Source organism: Topomyia yanbarensis, chromosome 3 (genome assembly GCF_030247195.1).
Source record: "Topomyia yanbarensis strain Yona2022 chromosome 3, ASM3024719v1, whole genome shotgun sequence".
Lineage (NCBI taxonomy): Eukaryota > Metazoa > Arthropoda > Insecta > Diptera > Culicidae > Topomyia > Topomyia yanbarensis.
Window position 1 is genome coordinate 145,686,891 of NC_080672.1, and position 14,701 is coordinate 145,701,591.

Consider the following 14,701-nt stretch of genomic DNA (forward strand, 5'->3'; position numbering starts at 1 on the left):
GATGCTAGCTCCTGAAAATGGAATCACTCTTTGTGTTTTGAGTCCTTTTAATATCTGGGAATTATTTGTTTTAAATCCAGTTCCCTTAATTTTTTTTTTGTAAGCTTCAAAGGCACCTTGAACGCAATGTGAATTTATTATTTAATTACCGCAGAAGAGATTTATCAAGTACAGTAATTTCAGAATAGCTTGTTGTAAAGGTTTTCTACTACTATATTTCGATACTCTGAATATGTGGGATATTTATGTCTTTGACAAAGTTGTTTGAAATAACACTTTCGAAAACTTTGCTGGAGACATTAAGTCTCGACCCAAATTTGGTTGAAGACTAATTCTTGTCTATAATTACTTCTAGGAGGATTAACCGTCAAAATTATTCTATCAGCAGATGAACAGTTTTACGTTTTAAAATTCTTCAATGTTACTTAACATCGAAATTTGTCAACCTCACAACTTGCAGTACTAGTACGTAGCACACAAAATTTTAGTACGGCATTCATTACATCCTGCTAAGAGGCTATTCATATAGTTGATAATACAACAAAAATCCAATGCTCATAAAACCGATCCTGACCTGCTAGAGACAAAATTACATCAGCTTTCAACTAGTTTCTGAAATGTTATTCTTTTTGTTAACCATATTGAATTGTTGTCTAAACTCTACACAATCTAAAAAAATACATTTTCAGCAAATGTTGAAATGTATGTAAGTTTTCGGTAAACAAGCTTATGTTTTATATGCAATCAACCTATTCAAATTTAGATTCCCATTCGAAAAATTGTCTCTAATTTTGAAGCATCTTTCCAAAAATGAGCTCATAATAATTCAGACAGTTATTTTATTTTACATTGAAGTAATTTGACAACTATGGGATTTTGGCTAAGAGATAAGTTACAAGATCCCCTTCCCACAATTTTCCAAAAGTTCTCATGACGCTTTAAACACAGTTCTCAAGAGAATATTTTTCCAAAAATATTTTGTGGAATATTAAATTAAATTCGTCAGTCAATTTTTTTTTTCAATCCAATTAATTTTGGTTTGGGGAGGGGTTTAACCCCCAAACCCCCCCCCCCTGGCTATGCCACTGTCCCTACAGGATGCAATGGAATTATGTTTACCTATGAAATCTTTATTGGAGAAACTCCTTAACAAGCGAAAAATGAATAAATTCTGTAACCAAGGATCTGGAACACACTTTATATACACGTACAATGCACAGGTTCTACTTGTCCCTTTGACGCCTTCCTGCTTTATTACCGTTACTGCATATTGCTGTATTTTTACTGTTAATATTAGCGATTGGTGTTCAAAAATCCATCGGAATAAATACACTTTTTGATTGGTTTTGGAATTGTTTTCTATTTGTTCAAAAGATAATTTAATAATCTTCACAACACCGTCTAGATTGTCAAAATCGGCTAGAAACTAGAAACTAGTTATAGCAATATTAAGGAAAAAGGGAATTTTGACGTATTTTAGGACATGTTCTGTAATCGTATTAAGAAATTAAATAAACATTGGACATATTAGATAGATCTAAATTTTCTACTTGAAATTAAGGAGCTTGGCGAAGCTTTTTGGATACATACAACATGTAGGGATACATGCCGCAGTTCGGGCTGGAGAACTTCAGTTCAAATCAATTTACAAACCTTAGTATCCATTTGTACTCTTGAACCTGCCAATAAAACTGTACTTTCAGTGTGCTATAAAACTAATAGTTGCTTGGGTTGAGATCTTTCGCACGTGCAACTATGTGTCCTTAGTTAATGGTTTTAAGCTTTAATATCAATATTCAACGTGATTTATTTTGTTAACAGAATTATATGATTTTTTTTAAAGATCTACAGCTGTGTAAAGCAAGGACAACTCGTCAAATATTGTTACGCCTCTTATGATCTTAAATCCAAACTACAGGGCGTTTTGGAGAACTTAGGTTACATCATCGACACAAGTTTTGTATACCGCTATCAAAATGAAAGAACAAAATTATTACTGAATTTGCTGTTTGTTTAGACGATTTTGTTACATTTTACAAATCTATTCCCGGTAATAGATAAAAATACCATAAGGTATAACAATAATTCTCATCGGGTAGGCATAGCGAAGTTCGAAAATCGATTGTCTTGTACGCAGCTCACCTGGGTTCGATTCCCAACCCTGCACATAGCGCTAGAGATTTTTCTAATGCGAAAAAGAGTCGAATGCTCCCCTATAGTTAAAACCTCTACAATCGAAATAAAAATAATGATTCCTGTGGATATACCAAAGGTACAGCTACAACCCGTATTATGAGTCTAATAACTTGTAACTAAAGTTGTTATGTTATTTCACGATTAATAATATTAATTGTTGATTTTATTGCCAATACCATCAAAGCTAATCAAAAATATCAGTAAGTACATCATGATGTGCTACGCTTCTGGCTATATTTTAAAATGAATCCACTGATAGAATAATATACGAATTTTTCGTACATATAATGAATCGTTCGTAGTTCTATTGAAACATTTTTTTTATAACGAGTTTTTCGTGAAAGCCACGAAACGACTTTCGTTGGCTTATTGCGAAATTGCTTCATTAGGCAAACGAATTGTTCGCTACTATATACGAAAGTCTTAATTATATTTACGAGCACCATTCGTCAAAGCGTCGACGTCAAAAGAGCTTCAATATGGAGTCATTGTTGCTACACGTCAGATAATTGTTGATCATCACGACGGTCTCGGTCTGACTATTTAGTAGCCGTATCCGTGCCCGCCGGTTTCAGGAAGATTTCATGAACCTCTTTCGTTTCCATTTGATCCAGAATCCGGAGCAGACGGATTCAGTTGAGCCATCGCGAATTGCTCGTTGGTTTTCTATGAATAAGTTTGAGTTTTTCTGTGCCGGAGCAATGTCAAAATAATATGCTATTCTTTCCTGCTCATAATTTTATTGAATAATTTATAAAAAGAACAAGTTCACGTGCATCACCATCTTCAACCTTTTAGGTACATATTCAATCACTGCACCTTCTTTCCACCGCCTTCTAACCATCCTTTTCCCGGCGGCTCAAACAATCTCGTGGCTTTGACCCTTCTTTCCGGCCACCCGCTAGAAGGCCAAATGACCCGATGAAGGCCAAATGATCGATAATGGTCGTCTCGTCACCGGACTGGTTATTCTTCACGAACAGCTGCATATTCTGCACGTTCTGAAATTTGACGAAGTGCAACGGAATCGGCGATCCCGACACAAGATCCTTCTGCTCCAGTACCAGATCCTGCACCGAAACTTGCGACTCCGCCATATCGAAATCGATGGTGCTTGGTTGATTGATGAAGATTCTCACCTTCTTTCGGTCCGTGAGAGGGCGGTGCTTTGAACTTGATGGCACTGATTTTGACCAGCTGATTGAAGGTAATCGATATGATCAGCTGTTCGTCACAATCTGACGCCAGATGACCACCGCTGGAACTGAGCGCATTCACCATCGGGTGGTCGTCCGATTCGTTCAAACATTTCACTTGTTCTTCTGGATGAAGGTGTTCAAGTCCAACATTGCATGACCGTAATCTTCTCCAGATTCATCCAATGTTGCTGTATTTTGGCTTCAAGTCCATTAATGTTTGCCCCTGCATCCGATCATTCTTTGTTCTGGCTCGGTAGAAAATGAACGTTGGCATGGCCGACACGCCCAGGGACGACGCTGTTTCGGCACATCTGTCGACGTCCACCTCGAGAAACACAGCCTTTGGATATGTCTCCGGAAGCTGATCGAACAAATGCGATATGTTTCGGCACGGTCCACACCAAGCTGCGGTAAAATCCACAACGAGAAGATTCTAGTTACAGGGCCACTACTTTACCCGGAGAAATTAACTATTTAATTAGCTTTTAACGTTATACACTTTACTCAACATAAAATTCAACTAACCGAGAATGACGAGAAATGAACGATGAGAGATAAATACGAAAACTTCTCTTAGATGAACGAAATAAATTCGTGCGACCAACGAGATTGTTTGTAATATACACAAACGTTTATTAAAATAAACGAAACATTTCGATTCATTCACGAAAAATAATGTCGTTTTCAAGGAAAACATTCGTGCAATGTATGCTAAATAAGTAAAATTTACGAAAACTTTCGTTCATCAAGCTTCACACCACAATAAAATCGATTTGACCACATCGATTATATTAAATTAAAAAAAATCGATGTTGTCAAACATCGATCCTAAAAGATCGACTGAAAACAATAAGAGGCTTATAAATACGAAAACTTTTCTAAGATAAGCGAAATGAATTCGTGCGACCAACGAAGTCGTTCCTTTTATATGAAATAAACGAATCATTTCGCTTCATTCACAAAAAATAATGCCGTTATCAACGATAACATTCGTGCCATGTACACTAGATAAGTAAAATTTACAAAAACTTTCGTTCATTTCTTCAAACCACAATCTTTCTAGTCTTCAATAGAGATGAGCAGGTTGAATTAAATCAATTTTGCCAGATCGATCCTTTTAGATAGTTAAAAAAATCGTTGTTGTCAAACATCGATCCTAAAATATCGATTGAAAAAATAGTATGCTAATGAATACGCTTATGAATGAAAACTTTCCTAAGATGAACGAAATAAATTCGTGTGAGCAATGAAATCGTGCGTGTCAACAACCCAAAAAAAAAAAGAAATCGTCCGTAATATACACAAACATTTATTAAAATAAACGAAACATTTCGTTTCATTCACGAAAAATAATATCGTTATCAACGATAACATTCGTGCAGTGTACATTAAACCAGCCTTCGTTCACCAAGCGGCCATTCTTGTTCATGAAATGAACGAAACCTACTATTTACAATGCACGAAAATACTTCGTTGCAGAAAACGACGAATGAATTCGTGCGTTGTATGATCAATTTCATTATATTTACGAATTTATATTATCAGTGTCGTTAGACGATTTTCTGAATCACGTGAAGTCTACTTTATAAATATTTTTAATTTTTTAAATATCCCAAATAAACCAATTCATTTCGTTGAAATATATTGGTTCATTTGGGAGATATTACGGAAAAAGTCGACATGTTTTTTTAGTTGGCGTCTGGGATTGCAAGAGAAAGGTTTGGTCGATTTTCACGATATTGATATCAAATTTAAGCTCTTCATAGTGAAATAAAAAAGGATAGTTTTACTCTTTTTCGTCTAAAAACAGCAAAAATAGATTTTTTATAGTTTTTCAGCCAAAAATAGTAAAAAATGAAAAAAAAATTTCAATTTTTACATATAAGTTTTTTTTATGGTTTTGGTCACATTTTATTATCTCAAAGATCTTTTAGCCAAGTAGCACAGTATATAACTTGTATCTCTAGACATTGATATTAAAACAGTTCCTTTTCTCACGGAATTGAGTTGTAGGTCATTTTTGCTATTATTTAAAAAGAAACGTACAAGCGACGTTAGATCAATTCCGACAAATTCGGTGCTAACCTGACCAAGCGCAGATTTCTCAGAATTAGAGGAGAGTGGGGATAGATGGACCACGGGAATAGGTTAACCACTAAGTAAATTTCGTTGTATCCTGATGATTTTTACTCCCACATTATTTTTCTTGTTAGTTCTTTAGGTAACCTAATCTCACACGCAGATAGTGATAGCGCCAAACGCTTGTCAAAGCTTTCAAAAATAATCAAAGTTTTTGTCGTGAAAGTTGGGATTGGTGAACCGTAGGATAGGTGAACCATTATGAATATTTTTCGTTTTGGGTTTGATATTACAGCATACAAATTAAATTATATGTCGCACATTCAAAACAAACAACAAAAGCATAAACGATATGTTTGCAAGTGGGTTTTATATTTGCTGGAAGAATGGTTCCAACTTTCCTCTTGGAGTGGCTCAGGTATTTCCACCCTTGGGGATACATGGACCATTTGACACACATTTGTATTTGATCACACGTTACATTTCATTGTCAAAAGTATCACATATGGTAAAGAATTGTTTGTTCTTTTATTTTCATGCACAGAGAATACTGCTTCTCTAAAGTCCTAAGAATTATAGCAAGTTAAAAAAAAGTTTAGCAACCCACTTCTTTTATCTGTCGAATAAAAATTTCGTTTTTTCACATGGAAGAAATTAATTACACATTAAAGTTGTTGTACATTTCTACGTCTTCACTTTCCCTAATACTTTATGTGCTAGAGTGGTACGTCTCTTTTATTCTTTTTTGTTTTTGGCATTCTGGCATATGATTCGAGCATGCATTTATTTAATGATTGAATAGATCGAATTCAAAATACTCAACATTTGCAGCAGTTGGAAAAAAGAGAGGTAGATGGATATGAAATTCTCCTTGTAGATTCGTTGGAATGCAGAAAAAAAGTTATATATTTTCACTAATCGAAAAATTCTACATGGCAATTGGCATACGCATTCAAGCATAACCGCACTGATGAACTATTGAAAGCAAACTATGGTCAAAGTCGATGTGAAACCAGGTACCGTTAAACTTCCGCCACTTGTTGCGAGAATAATGAAATGTGATGGGCGGAGAGTAGCAAAAAGTAATACAAAGCCACAACATATGCTGCATTCTAACTACGCTGCCGGTAATGTGTACTAAAAATACGCGAACCGTTGCGAGCCTATTTCGGAAATATTACTACACCGTCCGCCGGTTTGACTTGACTGGTCACGACCGGCAGGTTCATTCGTACATCTGACACACGAGGAATATGGGAAGCCTTAGTAGCAATACAATTTTAACGTTCCTGGTGTTGTGTGTAGCTCGTTAGTGACAGTGCAAATTCTACCTCATGATATTGGTTTTCCCCTGCCCATTATTGATTCCTAAACTAATAGATACCCTTTGACAACAATTGTAATTTGAAACGAATATAAGATCGATTTGGCTGGTACAACGTGAAGAAACGAGAGTGGTGTGATTCAAGTGAAAGAGAAAGTGCGCGCAAAATGTACAAAATTGACGATGAGTTTCGTCCCCGAGGACGAGTGTTTATGAAGGCAAGGCGAGAGCATGACCAAAGCTATCCGCCATCCAGTGCGTTGGTCAGTCGATCCAATTCACGCAGCAGTACATCCAGTCGCAAAGGATCGGCCATTACGACCAATTTGGACGATAGTAATCTTCGGTTTCGACACGAGATCATGAATGAAAAGGTCATTGAAGCGACTGTCACGGAGCTTCCAGAAGTGATTGGAACTATGAATCGTGATCACTGGAAAGCCTTACCATCATCAATGAGCTATGGAAATGAACTAGTCGCTGCACCGCGGATGGGAACAGGGAACAGCAATGTCGTAGCCGAAGTTACTCGCAACAAGCGTCTCACGACGGAGGTCCTCGGGAATACCATGGAAACAACGAGCACTTCCCAGCGAGCATCTGATGGTCATCGACGGATGACGACTCATATTGTTCGGAAGATCACCACACTGACGCGAGCCGAGGAGCAAGCCCAAGCGGATAACATGATTCGTCAAAATCGTGACGTCAAAACGACCGAGATCGGCTATCTGCGCATGGGTGCCCAGGATTCCAAACGTGCCAAGGTAAATTCGTTAGGTTCTATTTAGATACATTAAATATTCAAAACTGATTATTTAGTAATTTCATCCCACTTGGCAACACTGCCACCCTTGATATACCACAAAAGGGTCCGCTCCTCAATTGGATGTCCACTATTTACTTTCCGCCTCCGTTGTTCGATGGCCTACGAGACCCACGATCAAGAAATTATAATTCCGTTCCACATCATTAACCGCCATATGGTCGATCGTCCAGCCAGCAAAGCAAAGGTTCGATTATAGCCCGGAGCAAAACGCGTTCCACTCAGTGTTTACAACTTCGTTACATGACCTATCCAACGCACGACAACAGCAGTAACATCAGTACTACAGGCCAACCCGCCCGCGGAGCGGTGGTGCTAACAACGACAATACTTGGCATAGTTTACATGTCTCAAAGCACACGAACATTTTGGTTTCCCTTTTTACAAAACCGTCTTTTGATGGTTGTCGTCACGCCGACCACTACAGACCAGTGTTGTTGCAATTGTGGGTGGTAAAGATCAGCGGAAACCATCTGTTTTTTCGGATATTGTTTTACCCCTTAGTTTTAGCATTAATATTCTAATATGTGCAAGTAATTAAAAAAGAAAATTCCTATTTTTTCGGAAAAGTTTAAATCGAAACACATATCAAACAACAGGTTCATTTTAGTGTAATCAAAATTATCCAAGGCAACATGAAAACCCGGAGCTAACTAAATTGACCGACGTATACTAACTACCCCGGCCAATCGCACAACAGACTGACAATTCGCCTTCTTACTGGTATCACTCAATGCCCGATCACTGGTCATCGCTTACGTCGAATTAAATTAAAATGCATGAATAACCAAATAATTCATTTTTCTGCCAATCATTCATTGATGATATGATGGTTTATCAGCCGGCTACTAGTGGAAGTGGTGCCGTACCCCCGCATCCGCGAAAAGAGGATTAAAATCTCCACTAATAGCCATGTCATGATCTGGTAGTGCACGATTTATGCTACCGTCGGAGGATCCGAGGTTAGGTAAACATGGGTGATTTAGTACAAATATGGAAGGATTTGATGTTGTTGTCGAGGATGGGGGAGGGGATCTTGATCTGCGCGCGCTGTGCTCACGAGAGCTTGATATTGATATGACACAATGAGTTACATGTATTGCTTTATAGCTAGCTATGGGGTGTCCAAGGATCAATGGTAGGCGGTTGTTCAATGGTCGTGCCTTAGGTTACGATTGACAGGCGCTTGTTATTATATTGAGGGGTTTAGCTACGATTCTGTCTAGTAAACAAATAGATGTTTGAGTTGTGCGATATGTATTTGTTGCTTGTAGGTAGCATATACCTGTAAAACAAATATAAATGCTTATCTTTTTGCTGACTAAAATTGTATCGTATAAACCAGAAAAAATAGGAGATAGTTTATTTGACCAAAAAATGTTCCGCATGGTCTACAATACCTCAATTCATATGCGCAAATGTGAAAAATGAATTTAAAATTTTTGATTATTCAGTTAGTGTACTAAAATTAAGCAAGTTAGGGGCGGGCATAGCGTAGTTGGTAAATCGATTGCCTTTGACGCAGCTCACCTGGGTTCGGTTCACCATCCGCAAATAGGGTTAGCGACTTTTTTAAAGAGATTTCTCAAATCCGAAAAAAGGCGAATGACCCTAAGGTTAAAACCTCTATAATTAAAAAATTGAAACAACTTAAGCAAGTTTTGTCATAGATAATTTTATGATAGTTCACACAATCTCTTATAACTCGGCACAACTTGGTGTTATATGGATTATAGCATATTTGTTCCCGATTCAGGTTGCTTTATCGTCTAAAATATTATATCGAATTCGCCTTACAATATAGTCATATTGTTGACATCATAGCATATTTTGGAAAAGCTCCAAATGAATGATTGGCAAACCCAGAAAATATCAATTGTGTATTTTCCTTCTTTCAAACATGAGTTGTTCTTCCCGATTTTTAACAACCATGTGATTACTACATTTAATTCGGAATACTCGCGTTTGAGGTCTACCCCTTGAATAGTTAAGCTTGAGAGAGTGTTAATGATATCGGATAACTTCCGTTTGTCTTATTGATTCAATGGGTCTTTGCATAACAGCCTGCCTAGGCTTTATAAATTCTGTTAAACAGAGCGCATAGTGATCACCTTCCATACAAAAGTCGGACAAAACCTCAAAAGTGGCCCGAATTTGATGAAAACTTCATATTAAGGTAATTTTGTGACGCTGAATTCATATTTGGTGTTTATTTTTTGTTTTTTATCACCTCAAAATTTTGGCACACTTTTGGTGGTTCGAAAATTCAACATTTACGAATATAAAATGCACTACAGGTCGGACTCGATTATCTGGGGATTTCAAAAAATCTCGCCCCGGATAATCGAATCACCCGGATAATCGAATCACCCGGATAATCGAATCAAACTTTTTTTGCGTTATTTTATGAATTTAAGCTCATTCGTGGAGAAATTGGAAATAACATGGTAAGGGTAAATTTTCCTATCATGGTAAATGTAAATGTACCTATTTTGGCCCTAGTCGATTTTTCAGTCTTTCAGGGTGTGATTTGTATTTTCAGTTGGTTTTCATTTATTATTCATATTGGTAACGAGTTAACGGTATGTATCAGTTGTATAGCTATTTGTGTAAGAATTATAAGACAAACTTTTTAATAAGGCGTGTCTTTTGCAATACAGGTCAAACTTGATTGCCCGGGGCTTCAATTTTGCAAGGTAAACGATTCGATTACTCGAATACCAGAAAAAAATAAAAGTAAGTAAACTGGGGTCGTCTGTTTCTTGGCTCCAATTTAATTTACGTGGTGGTGTTATATATCATTAGCTAACATGTCTTTTAATCCTCATTCTAGTTAGAAGAGTGCGTGTTGCGCCCCCATAAAGAGATCCTCGTCCTTGTCCTTGTAGCATCATTTAGTTGACCAATGTCGTACCGGATTGTCAGGTAATAACTACGCGTGTAGTCTTCGCAAACTCTTTCACTCATACTTGTCACTAGCGAAGGACTACCAGGTTACGTAGATGATGGGTTCCCTGGCGCCTCAGCGAGAAATACTGCTATCCATCTTTGCTTGAGCTACCGAAGAATTGAAATCACCTCCAGGGATGGGCGGGTCTCTTTTGAGAAACTCGTTAACCATTTCTTGACCAACTTTTTTCTACCGCGTATAGGGTCCCACAACTATTTTTCATTAGAGCTGTTGGCGTCAAGAAACACGAAAAACCTGGTTTAATAAAGATAGGTGCTTCTTGTGCAGTGCTAGAAGCTTCTCAATATTTACCTTCTGATCTAGTTCAATTGCATGAAAAAGATAATTAAGGGATATCTAAATTAGAAAGTTTTAGCAGTTTTCAATAATATTGCCAGTCTAAGAAAATATTCCAAAATTTAATTTTCACCATTAACTGAAACTATCCCTGGCAGCACTGCTTCAGCAGAACCCAATCAGATTAATTGTAATAACTTCTGTTCTAGTGATAATATTTATAACTTTTAGTGCTCAAATGAAAGATCTTAGTCGCTTTTATTAGCCTTACTTGCCGTTGTGTAAACTAAAAGTTACAGTCATTTGGAAACGTGGTTGTTTATCAATAAGAAGGGCGTGAGGGGGTTAAAGATGCCATTGGAATTCTGAGCATGAATCAATTGTTGAAGGGGATAATGGGAGAAGAGCAATATTGTGTCAAAGTCCACTGGAATTCAGAGCAGGATATTTACACCGGATTTCAATGAAAATAGGACCATGATTCTAGCAGTATCTGAAATAAATCATAATCTTCAGCGGAATTCTATCTTGAAAAGGATTTCATCAGACATTTAAGAAGCTTTTCTCTAGAATCCTGCATAAAAATTCAGAGAAAAAACCATAGAAATACGGACGAATATTCAATAGAAATTCTGAAATAGATTGCATTGGGATGCCAAGAAAACTTCGATCAGAATTCTGGAAAGTATCCAAACAGAATCCTGAGAAGCATGTCATCATTATCCCAAGAGATAGCCAGAAATCAACCGAGCAGTGTAGGTATAATGACATTTTATGTGGCCTGTGTATTTCGAGAAAAGTGTACTTTTAGTGTAAAATTAAAAAGTTGCATATTTGGCAAAACTGGTGTTAAAAGCTTTGAAAAAATTATCTCTCTGATTGATTCTAATGCAAACAGTACTAGAGATATAATTCGAAGAAAAACAATTGTATCAAGGACAGGGGAGAGAATGCGTAGATAGTGGCCGGGAGAGAAGAGCAAAACTTGCAACTTTCGGACAAACGGGAGATCAGCGAAACCAATTAGCGCCTCAGTCTAGTAGGTCGGATTGGCGGATGGTATTCTTCGGACCCGCGGGGAATCCTTCAAAAGTCATCGGACCTCGAGTCGCTCTCGGTTCAGTTTCCGTAGTGGTAAGCGCGACGGCGGTTACATAGTGGCAGTCTGGAGCTGATCGGTTCCGCACGGCAGGAGAAAACTTCTACATTTTTTCAATTGTTTATAATGATAAGACACATCTATAAATTATATTGCGAACCCTGGGTAATCAAAAGCTACCATACGTCTCCTTCAAACGTATCATCAAAAATCACCTTTTTTCATACCTCGGGGCAGAAAGGGGCAAAACAAGGTATTCATTTTTGTAAAGTATACTAATTTTCAAGTATCATGAACAACAAGCGATCTTTCCAAACCGTTTAAAAAAAGCACAGCCACTTTGAACATTATAACTTTAAATTATTGCACGATTTATTATTTGTTTTTCATGTCTGAGCGAGAAGAAAGGCTTGTATCGACTAGATCGAATGGCAGCTATATAATCAGTTTGACCGCAATCGGAATCTTAACTAAAAAGATATAATCACTTGAATAACTTAGGTTTGGAAATAGTTTTCACCAGAATTCATCATCTATTTCACCTTTGAAGTTCTGCAAAAATCGAACTCTCGTCCTCGGGCTTTAATATTTTGAAAAGACTCTATTCAACCTGTTAAGAAACAGAGAAAAATGTTAAATCATGGGAAATCTAAAATAAAATGTTGAAGTTTTGTCCGGCTAGGCGACACTGTGGAGCGTTGTCAATCCGTCAGCTTTGTTGATATCAGAAGTACTAGAATGTATTTAGGTTAAACTTACGTTGTTATACTCCAAGTTGCAACAAATAAGCGTAAAATTAATATTCGACTTCGATGATTTTTTTTCTAAATGTTACTAAGTCATCGAACTGAGAGATTATTTCTACCAATTCTTTTCGTAAGAAATCTGTAGAATGCCTGCATGAAACTTAAGCACATACATAACAAAATCACAGCATTTCATCATAACTTGTGTGCTCGGCAGATAGGCATACGCGGCTTTGCATCATAAACCGTTAGGGTCCGCGATAATTGCAGCAATTATATTTGTATGGAACATCATTTTTAAACTTGTCAAAGCTGTGAAACCCGCTACAAATATGGAACATTATTTGAACATAAAATTCCAGCAATTAACTACAACCTTCAGTAATGAATTCCACCGAAGCACTTCGAGACGCACTTGTCTAAACAAAATAATCTCGAATATAGAGTCACACTTAACGTGTTTGCCTTTTTCTCACCACATCTGCACTGATTCATCAAAACAAATAACCCGTCACGTTTCTGGCTCTGATTGATCACCGCATTGGGTTGAAATAGGGCAGTAATATGTTATCCCCACAGCCCACATTATTACATATTTTACCTTAGAGGCATTGCATAATGGTAGTCACAGTGACCGCCATCCAATTCCTCATTTGGAGTCTTAAGTCAAGTATAGACGGCGGGAGAGGAGCAGCAATTCTTCATCCCGAAAATGGAATTGATATTTCATACTTATTGCTTCGAAAACTTCAAAATTGATTTTACAACCATATCTCGCCTTGGTCTGCTGTCGTTGCTGGATTGATCAACTAATGCAAGCAGCGGTAGGCTACTAGCGTCCACCAGATCGTTAAATGACTGGTGGAGAAGAGTTTCCATTTCTGAGTTGTTTACTCGGTCGGAATTGAGCCAACCGGAGAGAACAATAAATGAATTGGATTCGACCGCTGATGGGCGGGCATCCTACACGATTCGGTTATAAAACATATAATTATCACTAATGGCACTAATGGTTTTAATAATAGCAGGTTGTATTTGTCGCAAGGTCGTATTAAATAGTTTAAATTTAATAAGAATGAATGATCGGTTCACAGCTAACTCTTCTTGAAGTATTGGAATAATCTGCTTATGGAATGATTTGCGAGTAGGGGAATTATGGTTAAAACCGACACCTTAAGCTTAACACTTTTTCTAAGTTGCCACAAAACCAATAAAATTATAATTTTTATGCAGAATTCTTCTTCAGAAAATTCTTAACAAGACTTAATTTTTTCAGCGCTTCAAAAAATTAATTTCATAAAAAAATATTGGTTGTAAAACTTGGAAAACAAAGTGACTTTTTGTAAGCACTGCGGGTAAAACCGACACCCCATAGGGGTAAGATCGACACCCCCTTTAATTTATTTTCTCTCCACTTTATTAAAATCTTTATCTTTATTAAAAATGAGATATATGCGTGATTAAAAAAGTGTGAGTATGTATGATGCAAATATGTGCTTTTTATTGCTTCATCATGTAGTGAGGGGAAGAAAGTTCGAAAGCGTAGTACTATAAATAAGAGTATTTTATGCTATAGGATTATTTATTGATATGAGTATTTCCACATAATCCTTGCGCACATCATTGCAACCTCCAGTGTCATTTTATTTCATAAGAGAAGATTTTCAAGCGTTCTACGTTCTGCTAATTGGATTCATTCACTTATAAGTGACACACCCACAGTTCTTAGTAAAACTATCTTTTTCAGATTTGATTTTTCGGACTCTGATCATCAACGATCTATTGGGGTATACATAATATCATTGTCTCATTGTGATAAAATTCGTCTATGACAAACCAAGAGAACACTAAAATTTCGGTTTGATGACCTTTTTGCAGAAATAGCAAAAGCTTCGTTAGAATCAGATAAGCAAAAATTCCAATTTTTGATTTTTAAGGAGACTTACAAGAAATAAACACAATAAAAGTATTTCTGTGTATTTCTG

General features: G+C 36.9%; 1 protein-coding gene across 48 annotated transcripts in view; it reads left to right on the top strand.

Annotated features, from left to right (window-relative positions):
• LOC131691889 (dystonin) overlaps positions 1-14,701 on the top strand; it is a 458,938-nt gene that overhangs the window by 325,156 nt on the left and 119,081 nt on the right. For 8 of the 48 annotated variants that reach the window (XM_058978599.1, XM_058978602.1, XM_058978617.1 and 5 more), the window contains exon 2: positions 6,855-7,565. The exons of the other annotated variants lie outside the window; for them this stretch is intronic. In XM_058978599.1, coding sequence (XP_058834582.1) covers positions 6,966-7,565 — 600 coding nt within the window. In that variant the 5' untranslated portion in view covers positions 6,855-6,965. The remainder of the gene's footprint in view (positions 1-6,854; positions 7,566-14,701) is intronic. 48 annotated transcript variants of the gene reach the window in all.